The following is a 13,729-nucleotide window of genomic DNA, read 5'->3' on the forward strand; positions in this document are numbered from 1 at the left end:
ATTAGTCATTTCATAACACAAGACTGCATATTATTCTAGTTACAAGTGATTATGATCAGAATTTGTGGCGTGGTGTCTGTTATAATGAGAATGAATTTGGATGGGAAATCTGATTTCTCAAGGTAAACTATACAACTGAAAGTAACAGTAAAATTCAAAAGAACCAAATTTAAATAGACCAGATAAATTTATAAGTACTCTACATGTATCCAAATTGTATGTAATAATTGCTGATGATGAATTTTTTTATGAAACTAATTCTGGTGTGATTTAGACCCGTGAGCAAACTCCAAAAGGTTATCAGCATTTCCTAGTTTTCTGCAAAATTCTTGTTTCAATAGTTTTAAAGTGGCCATCTGGATGACAAATGGGCATTTATTTTGGATTTTTAATTCTATACTATTTTTCTAATTTGACAAAACAATCAATGTGGAACAACATCGACCAAGTTCATGTTTGTAACTCAATAAATTAAAAAAAGCTAAAAAGTGTGTAAAAATTTATTGTACGTACATTAAACATTTTTTTAATAATTGCAATTTTTTGAGTTACAAACAAGGATTTAGAAAATGTTGATTCACAAATGTTTTTTTTCTCAATTATAAAACAGTTGTTTCATGAATTAAAAATCCAAAATGAATACCCCAATTTTCATCCATATGGCCACTTTGCAAAGCTACTGACTGGATGATGGCTGGATGGTGACTGTTTGTCTGTGAGATTCTGAACCACTTTTTTTCCAAAGAAGTGATTGCTTTGGGTCAGTAAAAATTGGCTAGGTGTTTGTGTGACTTGCATCTATCAGTTGGTGTATAAATAAGGGTTTGAAGATCAACACACAACAGGACATCAGTGACTTGTTTCTCCCATTATTTTATTTTACGAATCTTGATAAAGTGCTACACAAGAAGATTCAATAGACATAGGATTACATGTGATTGAATTTCAACTGTTTTGTCCAACTAACAAGTATGTGCATGTGTAAGACTGGTGGTTTCCAACATTTCAAGTTATGCATGTCAAATGCTTGTAGGGTGGTTTTCAGCATAAATTTGAACAAACAATCTTTAACATAGTAAACGCTCCACGTGACTCCATTCTTTGGTACAGGTGCTGAACACAGCAGATACTAGATGTTGTATTTCAGAATAATACTGTCCCCATAGCGGTTTCTTGTTTGTTGAACTTAAACCAACATTGAAGGTATACATACTGTAAGATACGTCGTGTTGTTCAACCCTATCAGGTGAGTAGTAGCTACAGCATGAATGTCATACCTTATAGACTAGAAGGTATATGGCTAAAAGAACTTGTATGAATGCTGGAGTTTTTATGATGCAATGGAAAGTCAAGATATATACCTCTCATGAACATATTACATGTATCTCTCTCAAAGCCTTTATGATTTACAGTCTCAAATGCACACCACTTCCATGACCCAGTCACATATGACAGGGATCTAAAAACCATCTACTTCAACGTGATGAAATATGTTTGTTGCCATCGTTGTGTGTTCAGGAATAAGGAAAAATGCAAGCATTTAGTCAGAGTAAATTTATACGTTACTACATGTCCAGTTAATCTACCGAGTCTGTATACTTTGTCATTTTTTAATTTTTCAAAGAAATAATAAATGATAACTGATATGATAATTATTAACCGACAGCAGATGCAATGACTTCACTGGCACTAGGGTCAGAGCTACGTACAGTGATTTGCATGGTAACGCTGCCTTCCATCATGGCTAGCCTTGCACGTACTAATGCATCATGACCACCGCGATATACTCCAGCTAAATACAGTGTATGTGAACTTCGACCTTCCACGACCCTGTCTGACCTTTCACATGGCTGCATACCAAGAAAAGTAATAATATTTTTTACAGCTTCTGTAACAGAAAAGACCAGAAATAAAGTTTAGCGTTGCAATGTATGGCCAAGTAACACTACAAATCTCTACAAAACATACTTTCATAAGCTTGTATCATTGACTATTGCTACATAGCCGACAACTAAAGTAATATTGTTTTTCTATCTTTATGTAGTCACACAGTAAATAGACTGAAATAAACCATATTTATCATTCTTGATTTAATGTTACTAAAATAGTACAATGGATAGTAACAAATGACAAGTAATATAACATGTACACTTCAGTACAGTAATAGTACTACCAATAACATACCTTCTAAACCTTTAGCAGATAATGCATATGTTTCTTCTAATTGATTTTCTTCTCCAACTTCTTCCCAAGATGCCCCAAAGTTGGGTTTCATTACTCGCTGTATGTGGTCAGCAACTAATACATCAACATCTTCCAACTACAAGAAAACACATGATCCGTATTATTCTCCTGGTAAATGATAACAAGGCAGCAATGATATCTACTGACTGAATTGAGATGGATTGTTGACATAGAAATTAATGTACACATGCACACATACACACATACACACACGCACCCCCCCCCCCACCCCCCACACACACACAGCTGTGTACAAATGATTGATCACAAGACAAGACATGTCAAATACTTACAACATATTCATCTTCATAACCTTCATCATCAGGCTCTCCTGTATTAGGATCACAGTCTTTTACAACAAATTTCATTGTGTTACTGAATGTTGCTGTTACTGTAGTGGCAAAAAATCAAACATAAAACATAAGTGATATAATACAAATTTATGAAGGGTACAGAAACATAACTGATCACACACTTACATAGTTATAATTGAATGTACAAATAACAAGACTTGAGTTCGATCAAATTCAGCACATTTCCATGAATATTAAATGTTTTTTGCACATTCTTACTTTGACTGTCATGACATCATTGGTCAGGGCTTATCAGCCTGCCCTAATATTTGGGGAAAGGGAGATTAGACCGCACCCAAAACGGCTGATCTGGCAGTCTAATTCTTACTTTATACTGAGACAATTACTTGCTTTCAACAAAGTTGAAAAGATTAAATTTTGTTTGAAAAGTTTCAAATAAATGACTCAAATACTTCACGTTAAAAATTACAATTTTAAAACAAATGGTCCAAACACATTCACCTTCTTGAACACATCAATCCGTACACTGCCACCATTATCCACATTATAGACAAAACACTGATACTAACTTTGTAGTATGAAAGACAATAACTGACTAAATATTAGACTTTGAATAGAGGACTAAATACAGACGATATATATCAAAACTTACCACAACTGGGATCATCTGGAAGTTTGACACAAGTGTAAGATGTTCCCGGAGAATTGTATTTCAAAACAGGTGCTGGAACGTAGCATAAAACTTCAAAACCATCAGACGGTTCCATATGGACTGTAACATTTTCTAATTGTTGATCATTCAGTGTATTTGTACAATCAAACTAGAAGGAAAATAAGACAAATACATTTAATCTGAAGTAATCCAATCAAAGTACAATATATTCAAGAATTGCCAAATTGAAATTAAGTCAGAATATTTGATAACAGTATGGCCAATCAGAGGAATCACATTGGGTATACTTTCTTTGAAATGAACACCATTCTTTTAAAAGACAAGACAACTGATCGAAAATTTACAGCTCTAGAGCAATGCAAAAATTGTTGTAATCTGACTAAAATGTTGAAACTATAAGTGAGAATTAAACCTGTGATGTGAACAGTAAATAACTGTCAATATTTCATTTGTTCACATTTTCATACTTCTTATGTATTAAAATCTTACCTGGAATACAATATGTTCAGCAAATGTATGTTTGACACATTGTACCATATACTCCGTTTCTGATTCAGTCAATTCTAGTGGTGTCATAGAAGATTTGAATAGAGGACCCAATGCTTCAAACTCTGAAATCGCTGATAATTGTTCTGAAATAGATATAATATAAAACATGTAGATATTACAATTTGAATTGAGGGCTAATTGCTTCAACTCTGGAATGGCTGATAATTGTTATCAGATAGATTTAAAATAAAACATGAAATGTTATTTGTTGTAAAATCAAGTATTATAAATACATTGTATGGTTTGTATCATTCTAAGCCTTCGTGATCACTGGTATCAATTTTATGTTTTAGACGCATGGAAAAACTCTGTAGCAGACTGAAGTGGTAACATATCATAAGAAGTAAGTTTCAACCTATGGAAGTAGTACAGTACTGAAAATAGATACTTGTCTATATAATCAGTGCACTAGGTGTGAACAAAATTATTGGCATTCACTATAAAACATGACCAGGGTATAGATAATGATAGAGAAAGTGTATTCAATGATTTTTGGGTGTTGATAGCCACAGTAAATCAACATTTTCAATATATGAACTCACCTGCAAATATGTCTTGTCTTGAAGCTGCCACCTTCTCTGGAGCCTTTGTCATACCAATGTCTCCTGGAAAGTGGTAAATAGATGGTTATCAGTACAGATGCAAAGGTTTGATGTAGTACAAAGTATGGCTATTTAGTGAAAAATTGTTAGACCACCATTTCATTTACATGTAAAGTATTTTACAGACTTATGGCTTCTACTCATTGAAAATGTCCTCATTGGGATGTCATTGGCACTAATTTATTTCTTTGATGTACTGAGCCATTATGTCATTTTTGTTTCTGAATATCTTCATTTTGTTTCTGTCAAATGATTGACTACATTTGACCAACTTCCTATTTATTTCTGTTCTGTGATTGGCCATGCCAAAATCTGTTTCTGTCCTGTGATTGGTTGTGTTTGACCTACCTCCCATCTGTTTTTGTTCATTAAGTGGCTGTGTTTCTAATGGCACACTCTTCATATCAAAGGCTGTCTCACCAGGTTCCATGGTGTAGTGATGAAGGGCTCTCTCTAGACCAACTACAGACACATTCAGAGCTACAAAATAAGGAAGACTAAAACTTTAATAACATATCTCTATCAAGCAGTTTACACATGAGAATTAGACACTTATGAAGCATGGATGGGTCTTTTCGAAAATGTTCACGTACTTTCTAATATTTTTTATAGATTGATAGAAAGTATAAAAATTGGAGCGTATTTTAAGGATTGAGATTTGAAGTTCTGATGATGATTTTGCCAGACATTGATATATTTTACCTATTTCCTGTTTTCAGAACAATAGGTATTTTTAGCAAAGACTAAACTAGAAATCTGATGTGAAGTACACCCACCATTCAATATGTATGCTGAATTGAGAGCTTTCTGGCGTTCTTGAAGAACATTCAGGTACAAAGTTGCTCTATCACGTACTTCATCATCGCCATCTAACAGACACCTGCAACATATAGATATACAAATTAATGATACACATTTCTATCAAGCTAGGGAGTTTAATAGTTAAGTATAAAAATAGTAAGACTCCCTAGTATACACCTAATTTGACATACAAATCAATGATTGGGCAGAGTGTAGTGAACTGGCTGTACACTAGACATTTGTATTCAAGCTAGGGAGTTAGAGTTAGCTTGGGCATAAGAATATGGTTAAATGCCCCCTAGTCTAAAGTTGATTTTAATGTAGACCACAAATGCCACTTGTCTACACTTGCGGCATATGATTGAAATTCTTTGAGTTCAATAAAATGAGATTTAGTTAATATAGAAGAGTTCATTCTCAGCAGTACAAAGAGAATTAGTGAAGACTTGGAAGACCAATTTAATTTGTTTATTTATTTCAGAAGTATAATTCCATTAGTGTATGAAACTATGTACAATAACATGTACACAGTACCTTTCCAGGAGTACAAGGACACTTGGCAATAGGTCTTCACAGTTTGCACCAAACTTAGCCAGTGAACTTACAGCAGCTGGTAAAGAAAACACATATAAAGACTTTGCAATATTCCATAGGGTAAACAAAGCATTTAAAATCTAGAGGTCCACATTTCTACAATTACCACTCTGAAGTGGCTGTCATTAAACAAACACAAGGAGCTAAAATAAAAGTACAACTGCGATGGGGTGATTTATGTGTTTTATACACAGATATCACTAGACATATCTAATAACTTCTGACTTTTCCAAACATCACTTTGGTCAGCCTTCAATCTGAAAATCGTAAGTTTAGTGAGAAATACAGTTCTAATAGCTGATGACATGGAGATGACGAATGGAGACAAGGTTATACCTCTATTTTCACAATCACTGCTGACATTCTAAACAGTAAGAATTCATTATATTGTATACTTGATGTTTCTTTATCAGCTATGAATGTCTACTTGTCTTTACTTACCAGCTCTGACCGATGCATTCTCTAAGATGACTCTGTTGTATATAAACCTGATATACTTTGATGGGTGTTGTGTACGTGGTCCCTCACGTCCCAGTAGATGAAGGATACGTACTGCTAACGAAGTGTGCTCACAATCCTCAATAAACTCACACAAGTGAGCCAAACCAGCCTCCTTAGCCTCTCCATTATCTTCCACAATGGAAATAATTGTATCAACTATTGCCTTCTTGTAGTCAAAGCCACCCTTTAAACATAAAATAGTTCTAATTACTTTGCAGTTCACTTGAAGTTCATCTGACTAAATCTTACTGAAATTACTACATTTTATTACAAGATTTTGAGTACATTTTGTTCAAGGGTGCAGATCAAAATTTGTGGTTATTTTTTTGTAAATGCCTAAAAAAGTGTACATTGTGGCACTGTATACAATGAATTCATTGATAACTTCGATGGACTTTGTATTCTGACATATTCATCACTAAATATGTCATTTAGTAGTGCTAATAATTGTTCACATTTTAGACTCTTTGATGTGCCCAGTCTCTGTAGGATTTTTTTTTTACAAAGGGAAATGATTTAAAACTTGAATACTATCTATCAATAAGAAGACAATTCCCAAGTGATGTATGTCAAGCATGAATATTGATGAGCACAAATCCTTATAACTATCAAAGTTAATCTAGTTATTTGAGAGTAGCATTATATTCTCTGATTAGAGTAAGTTGTTGTGTGGTCTTACCTCATCACGCAGCATTGATGACAGAAAGCTCATCATGACTGGATGTTTACGTGGATATTTCATGCACAGAGACTTGATAGCCTGTACTACTACCACCTTGAATTCATCAGAGATCTCGGACATGAAACTTGAAATCTGCTTCATTAAACGATCTACACTGCTTTCACTACCAGTCTGTTGAAAAACAAAACAAATCTTGATAAATTATCTTGATATCAAATTCTATGTGTTGCTTCACTTTTTAAGCTACATTGGTTGTATGAATATGAAAAGACAGAATCAACACCCAAAAGACTGCATTTACAGATAACCTGATTTTTAAAAGCCAAACCTGAATTACAGTTCAGCCAGCTGTATGATATACACACACATTGAAGCTCATATCATGGCATTGTGCTCATCTACAACCACAGGGTCAATGTCATGGCTTTCCATGTATGTACTTTTTTGTTTGGGAATGGTATTTTGGTGGATAATACTGATGGTCAAGGTCAGTATAGTGTTTACATGAAATGGAATCCATAAAAAACGTGGCTTAAAGGTCTTGGAGTAGGATTACAATTTATGTGTGAAAAACAGTTGTCTGGCAAAGTGAAGAAAACGTTTGTCCAGCACAAACAAATGATCCAATGTAAACCTTATGGCACCACTTATAAGATAACATTGATGCAGGAACCTGGGATTGAAAACTTGGCCTTTAACAGTTGAATCTTATGTATATGATGGACAAGATGATTTGGGTATTTGGTTATGAAAATATATGTAATACTAAAAGTCCCTGTAATATTCAAGAGCAAACTTATCATCTAGGATAGCATATCAAAAAGTTTTAGATAATGTGCCTACCGGTAATACTAAAGTGTGGATGTGATATCAAAAATTGAGAAAAATGACTTACCTTGAGTAATGTAGTGATGGCTAAAGTAGCAATACTTCTATTGACGTCAGTAATCAGATTCTCAAGATCCAAGTTACATGCTGTCACTGCTGCAGGATGGCTCATAGCAACCTAACCCGGCAACAACAATGGTTGTCGTTAGTTACTAACCAGTGGAATTGATATAGCTGACATAATGACAGCAATAAATTAAAGACAATGCAGGCGTAATAATAACAAGTTTTTAATGGGGTTCTCAGCTATTACATGTAAGAAGACTGACAATATAATGATGTTTTATTTCCATGGTTATTATTCCTCAACACCAAACATTCTGATCAATTAAAATGTTTCTCACTAGAAGATACAAAAACGATGACCTTTTCCAAGCAACATATACAAGAAAACAATTCTATTTAAAAAGTTTTCTGTAATTTCCAATAATATTGATGTCTCCAAACTTTGAATGAACACAACGTAATTTACATAAATTGATATACTTCAGTAAAATATCACGAAATTGTATCTATCAGTATAATAGTGTTTGATATGACTTATCAGCATATGAATGCAATATAGAACCAACCTTGTTGAGTGTCTTGGTGGCAGCAAATCTCAATGTTGGTTTGGGTGAACTCAAGAAGAGTTGTAAAACAGATACAGCAGGTGCTAATTCTCTTGCTGTGGTGTTCTTCATGTTTACAATTGCATGGGCTGCTTCATAGATAACCATCTGAAAGAGTCAATGGTATTGAATTAGGCCCAGTGCATGTTCACTCTATTTCTAACAACATCATATACTATATTCACCGTTTTGTACAATGTCAGATGTTGTCATGCTTTAGGCCTTACACACTAAAATTTCACTTTAGTGATGACAATTCCCAATAATTTACTACTATATTGTACCAAGTCAAATGATATCACAATTATCAGTCAAATAGATTCATATTATAACCTTACCTCACTCTTGTGACGTAGGCAACTTTCAATGAAATCAAACAACGGACTGTCGTGTCTGCAAATGAAATAAACAAATCAACATTTAGGAAGTATTCAGTAAACTGAATTTGATGATACTGTAAAAATGTGATCTGTTTATATTTGAAATGTTTTGTTGACCAAAGTTAAGGTGTAATCTGTTATATTTGAAATCTTTGTTGACCTATTACATATATATTCTTATATAACATATATCTCAACATGTGTCATTAGGTTCAAAGAACTTACCCAGCATCCTCTTCTACCAGCAACTTGCATGCAATACGAATCTGTAATAGAAATAAGGAATGGTGATAATAACCAATCAAGCAATCAATCAATCAATCAATTGTATAATTGAGATATCAATATTGTGTAATACTGACATGGATAGAGACACCAGTCAAGAGACTATAGATCTCCCAAGTCTAATGAGCAAGACTCATGGCGCAACATTGTGCACTCTATCTTGAATGTGGTCGCATGATGATGATGATGAATACTGGAAGTATTCCCTCAAGACTGACTGAACATAAGTTGATTGTACTATATAAAGCAAACAAGAGGTATTTTCATCTTCCCAACATACAATGATTTCCCTCACACTGACGGGAGAATAGTTAATTACACTATGAAGGAAAACAGTCCTTTCCAACTTACCAACATACAGACAGCATATGGTGATTTCAAAGCCTGTCTACTATATTTAGCCACCAACTTGGATACGGCTAGACGGTCATTTTTCCTGATATGGTAGAGTAGACCCAATGCATGATACTGTACCATCACATTATCACTGGATACAGCTTCTGTTGCCTCATTTACCCAACGTTTCACAACATCATGGCTTGTCTTCATCAAATGCTGCAATTAAAACATCAACATTTTGTTATAACAGTAATGAGTATAGTAGTAATTTAGGACTCAGACAATCATAGACCTTCCCCCAAAGTTGGTGGAGGGTCGGTCTATGTTATAATTCAGCAATAAAACCAGTACAATCACTTGTTTTGTAATAAAATGCAGGAAAGACTACAAAATAATTAGCATAAGAACATGTTGCATTTTCATTTCAGCTGATCCAGCCACACTTTCTATGTTATCTGAAAAGTACATTTAGAGTACAACATAAAATGGATCTGAGGGTGTACATGATACTAGAACTAAAACCATCCTAGCCTTTCTTCACGACATGCTACAAACATCTACTCACATAAACTAGTTTCTTCTTCATATACTATTTCCAATAACATGGAGGTGTAACTTACCAAGGATGACACCAGAGCAGCACTTGACACAGCATGTACCTTGTCAACAATGGCTTGTTTCATGTAACGCTCTATACTTTGCAACATTGTATTCTGTAAAAAAGAGAGAGAGAGGCAGCTGAGTTAAAATGGCACTGATGCAAGATTTTTGATATTCATGGATATGTAGACAACTCTGACAGCTCACTACAAAGTCCCTAGTGTCCTTTGAAGCCTAACAGCACTTTGTAAGGTTCAATGACTGAGTTTCAGTGATAAAGAAAGTGACAATGATTTCAAAATAAAACAAAGCAGGCAGGTAATGGCAGGTAATAGTATTTACTTACATCAGTTATCTTACACAGGGCTCTGATGGCAGCAGCACGGAACATGTCTTCTCTTCCAGTCATATCCTTTGTAAGACTGCTGGTAACAATGATCACATCTTCAGCAATGTTGGCCATTTCCTTGATGGTCAAATACACCATACGACGTAGAGTAGGCTAGATGAGAAATGGACACAGCATTAATCTACTAAATATACTAAAGACCGTATGTTCTCGGTATAGACTTTTCCAGTATAGACCTTTACACATATCCCATAATTATGACACAAAGTTTTTATTTCTAAAGTCCATACTATGTTGATCAATTCTTTCAAGTCTGTCTTAATATACTTACATCACTTGACTGAAACAACTTGGTCATTGCAAAGAATGTCTCTGTAGCTTCAGTTGTACCAATATGTTCACCCTGGAAAAAAATGGAGGTCTAAATATCAACCTATATACTTGTATAAATATCAGTTTGATAAAAAATATTGAAATACTAGTATATACTTGTATAGTCCATGAACAAGAGTAATGACAAGTAAGTGTCAATGGTACTAAATCACAACTATACTGATTTATGGCCATTTCTTTAAAAAATGTTGATAAGCATCAGTGCATGAAGTTGTTGACATGATGATAACCAAGCTAAACTGATCATTTGGTTAGTGAATGATTTGGTATCCTAAGTGTTACACAGGTACACAGCACATATGACGTCACAACTATGAATGATTTTGTACCCTAGGCGGTAAGTGTTACACAGATATAATATAGCACATATGTAATTGCAACTATTGTCAAAAGATAAAAAAGCGAATTTACTTACAGAGTTAATGACATACAGTATTTTGGTCAATGTATGACAACATCTCCTTGGATTAATGGGGGTTTCATTGAATGTACGTGCCTGCAACCCAATATGAAAACAGATTTAGTACAACTCAGAGAAATAGACTACAAGTCCCTGCAGCCTTGCTGTTAGTCTACAACTACTACATTTCCTCAAATACATTTACAACACAGTGAACAGCACATTATGAAATCACAGGCATAGGTGACTATTGACTATAAATTTACTTTTACTTTTAGACAATACTCTATCTATACTTTTAAGAATTTTACACTTTTGGGTTTCTCTGTATGCAACTTTAAAAGTTAACTTTAAAAGTCATCTTTACGAAAGCTCAATACTAGATTGGATTTTAACTATTTTAGGCAGAGACCTACTCTGTTTAATGTTTGCCAATGACTGGCATACCTATACATACCAGCCAAGTATATCTAACTTTCCGTACTCAAGTCAGAGCCTCCCGGGCAGACTAACAATTTACAAACAATGAAGATTACAAAAATAGAATGAGCCTTGCTGTTGGAAAAGCTTGATCATGTAAAGTTGTCATCAACACAACTCACCTCTTGAAGTACGGCACTCTTTTCCAAAGTAGAATAGGGATTGGAAGAGCCTGCAATGAATAATACCATGATCATATTAAATTAAATATAAACTGTTTTACAATAATACCGCTGTCTTGATAGGCTAGTGCTAGTAGTAGTGGTGTTCAATATTAATTTAAATCAACCTTTAATTTTACTCTTTAACTGATATCAAATTTATTCTTTGGACAAAAAATAGCTACATGATTATTTTCAAATCTTAATCATCTTTCTACCAGTGGGATATTTGTTTGCATATATTGCATTTGTATTGTAAGTTGTAACGTTACCGGAAGTACATTTATGTGCACCAGACTGGCTCAGCAGAATGAATCAAAATAAAGTCTGTTATTATCATCACGTACGGTTGAAATGACGGTCTACTTACTGTCTTCTTCATCCTTTTTATCCTTCTTCAACATATGCATTTTGACTACGTTTTCACAGACGGACAGACAATTGTACAAGATTTAGTCTTTTCCACTAGACTTCAGCTGCTCTCCCGACCGGCCACGTCACTTCAACACACGTCGACTACGCAAGCGACTGCGCATGTGGCTCGAAACAAGGCATTGTGGGAAACTAGAGGGCGTCGTAGTAAAAGTTTCTCGTTAGACTATAGCGATTATCTACATAATGTGTATTCACATTTTTGAATCTCAAAAACCTTATTAGATGGAAAGAAGAAAAACAATTCCAAAGAACAATAACTATAAAATTATAAACAAAACAAAAACAAGTTGAAAAAAAAGTATAGAAAAGCGTAGAAATGGGGGAAACCGGGTACTTCAAATAATGTATTAGGCCTATATTGCAATAGGGTGTCGATAATATGTTGGTCTATTAAAGTGGTTTATTTGCCTTTCCAAGCCTCTGGCCCATTTGCAAAGACGTTACATTTCAAAATTTTAAATAATACTGTAATTACAGTTCAATATACTACGTAAACGTGTAAAATAAAACTAAATAATTTTAGATAAAGTGTTTATGTATACAGACTCAGTAGCTATCAGAAAAAAAATCTCTTTACGATGATATTTGCTACTTATGCGAAAGATGCCGAACCCAAGAAACACAAAAGATTGGATTGTATATTTATTGCTCATGGTTCCAATAATCAACTGGACATGTACAGTAACTAAAAAAATATGTTGAACAAAAAGTTGTCAATATCTACATTGTGCAAGAACTATTTCTGCATTCTTATTTTAGTCTGGGACAATTTGAAAATTATGTCCCAACCCTTTAAAAAAAAAAACCTTGTCGAAATGTGTTACATGTAAGATTGAAAGTAAACTACATGTAAACTGAAGGGGCAAGGCTGAATTTATACATGTTTAGATGTACTTTTTGTTGTGTATTTGAAAAGTACTCACATTATTGTACCTACTTACCTACCGAAGCACATTTAACCATCATTTGCAAATGACCGAACTCAAACTTGGTATTAAGATATAACTTATAAACGATCCGATGACATATCATAAAATAATGTTCAGGAAATTCCAACTAATATGCAATAAACTATTCTAACAAAGCCAGAAGACATATGCACCGCCATTAATATTATACTGGAATGTGGTTTTATTTAATAATTTTCAGTTGAGTATAAAGCTTCAAAATCGCCAAGACTGGATCTCTTGAACAGACCATGCTTCAACATTATCGCTTTTATCAAAACAGAAAATTTTATTTTATGCAAATTTGTGGTGACTGTATCCACTCTTTGTGGTGACTATCCGCTATTTGCTTGATTTGTGTTAACAGTAGTATTCACAATTCTTTTGTTTTCAATCTATACAGTGTGAGAATTTATTCTTCTGCCATTAAATTAACTATTCACTGTTCATCTCCATAGTAATTCTTGCTCATCGCGTGAATGTGTGGCAACCATATTCAGC

The 13,729-nt window shown here is 34.1% G+C and overlaps 1 protein-coding gene across 1 annotated transcript; it reads right to left on the minus strand.

Annotated features, from left to right (window-relative positions):
* Positions 1 to 728: 728 nt before the first annotated feature.
* Positions 729 to 12,358, minus strand: LOC144446424 (coatomer subunit gamma-2-like). The gene is made up of 22 exons (XM_078136222.1): positions 12,217 to 12,358; positions 11,808 to 11,857; positions 11,221 to 11,301; positions 10,744 to 10,815; positions 10,410 to 10,565; positions 10,084 to 10,176; positions 9,476 to 9,679; positions 9,065 to 9,105; positions 8,798 to 8,852; positions 8,421 to 8,567; positions 7,856 to 7,966; positions 6,958 to 7,131; positions 6,219 to 6,462; positions 5,718 to 5,793; positions 5,159 to 5,262; positions 4,731 to 4,862; positions 4,323 to 4,385; positions 3,721 to 3,863; positions 3,211 to 3,379; positions 2,538 to 2,635; positions 2,185 to 2,320; positions 729 to 1,888 (listed from the first exon to the last, which is right to left on the minus strand). Exons 1-22 carry the CDS (start codon positions 12,254 to 12,256, stop codon positions 1,656 to 1,658), a joined length of 2,622 nt encoding a protein of 873 aa, XP_077992348.1. The 5' UTR covers positions 12,257 to 12,358; the 3' UTR covers positions 729 to 1,655.
* Between the last annotated feature and the right edge of the window lie 1,371 nt (positions 12,359 to 13,729).

Source organism: Glandiceps talaboti, chromosome 1 (genome assembly GCF_964340395.1).
Source record: "Glandiceps talaboti chromosome 1, keGlaTala1.1, whole genome shotgun sequence".
NCBI classification, from domain to species: Eukaryota; Metazoa; Hemichordata; class Enteropneusta; family Spengelidae; genus Glandiceps; species Glandiceps talaboti.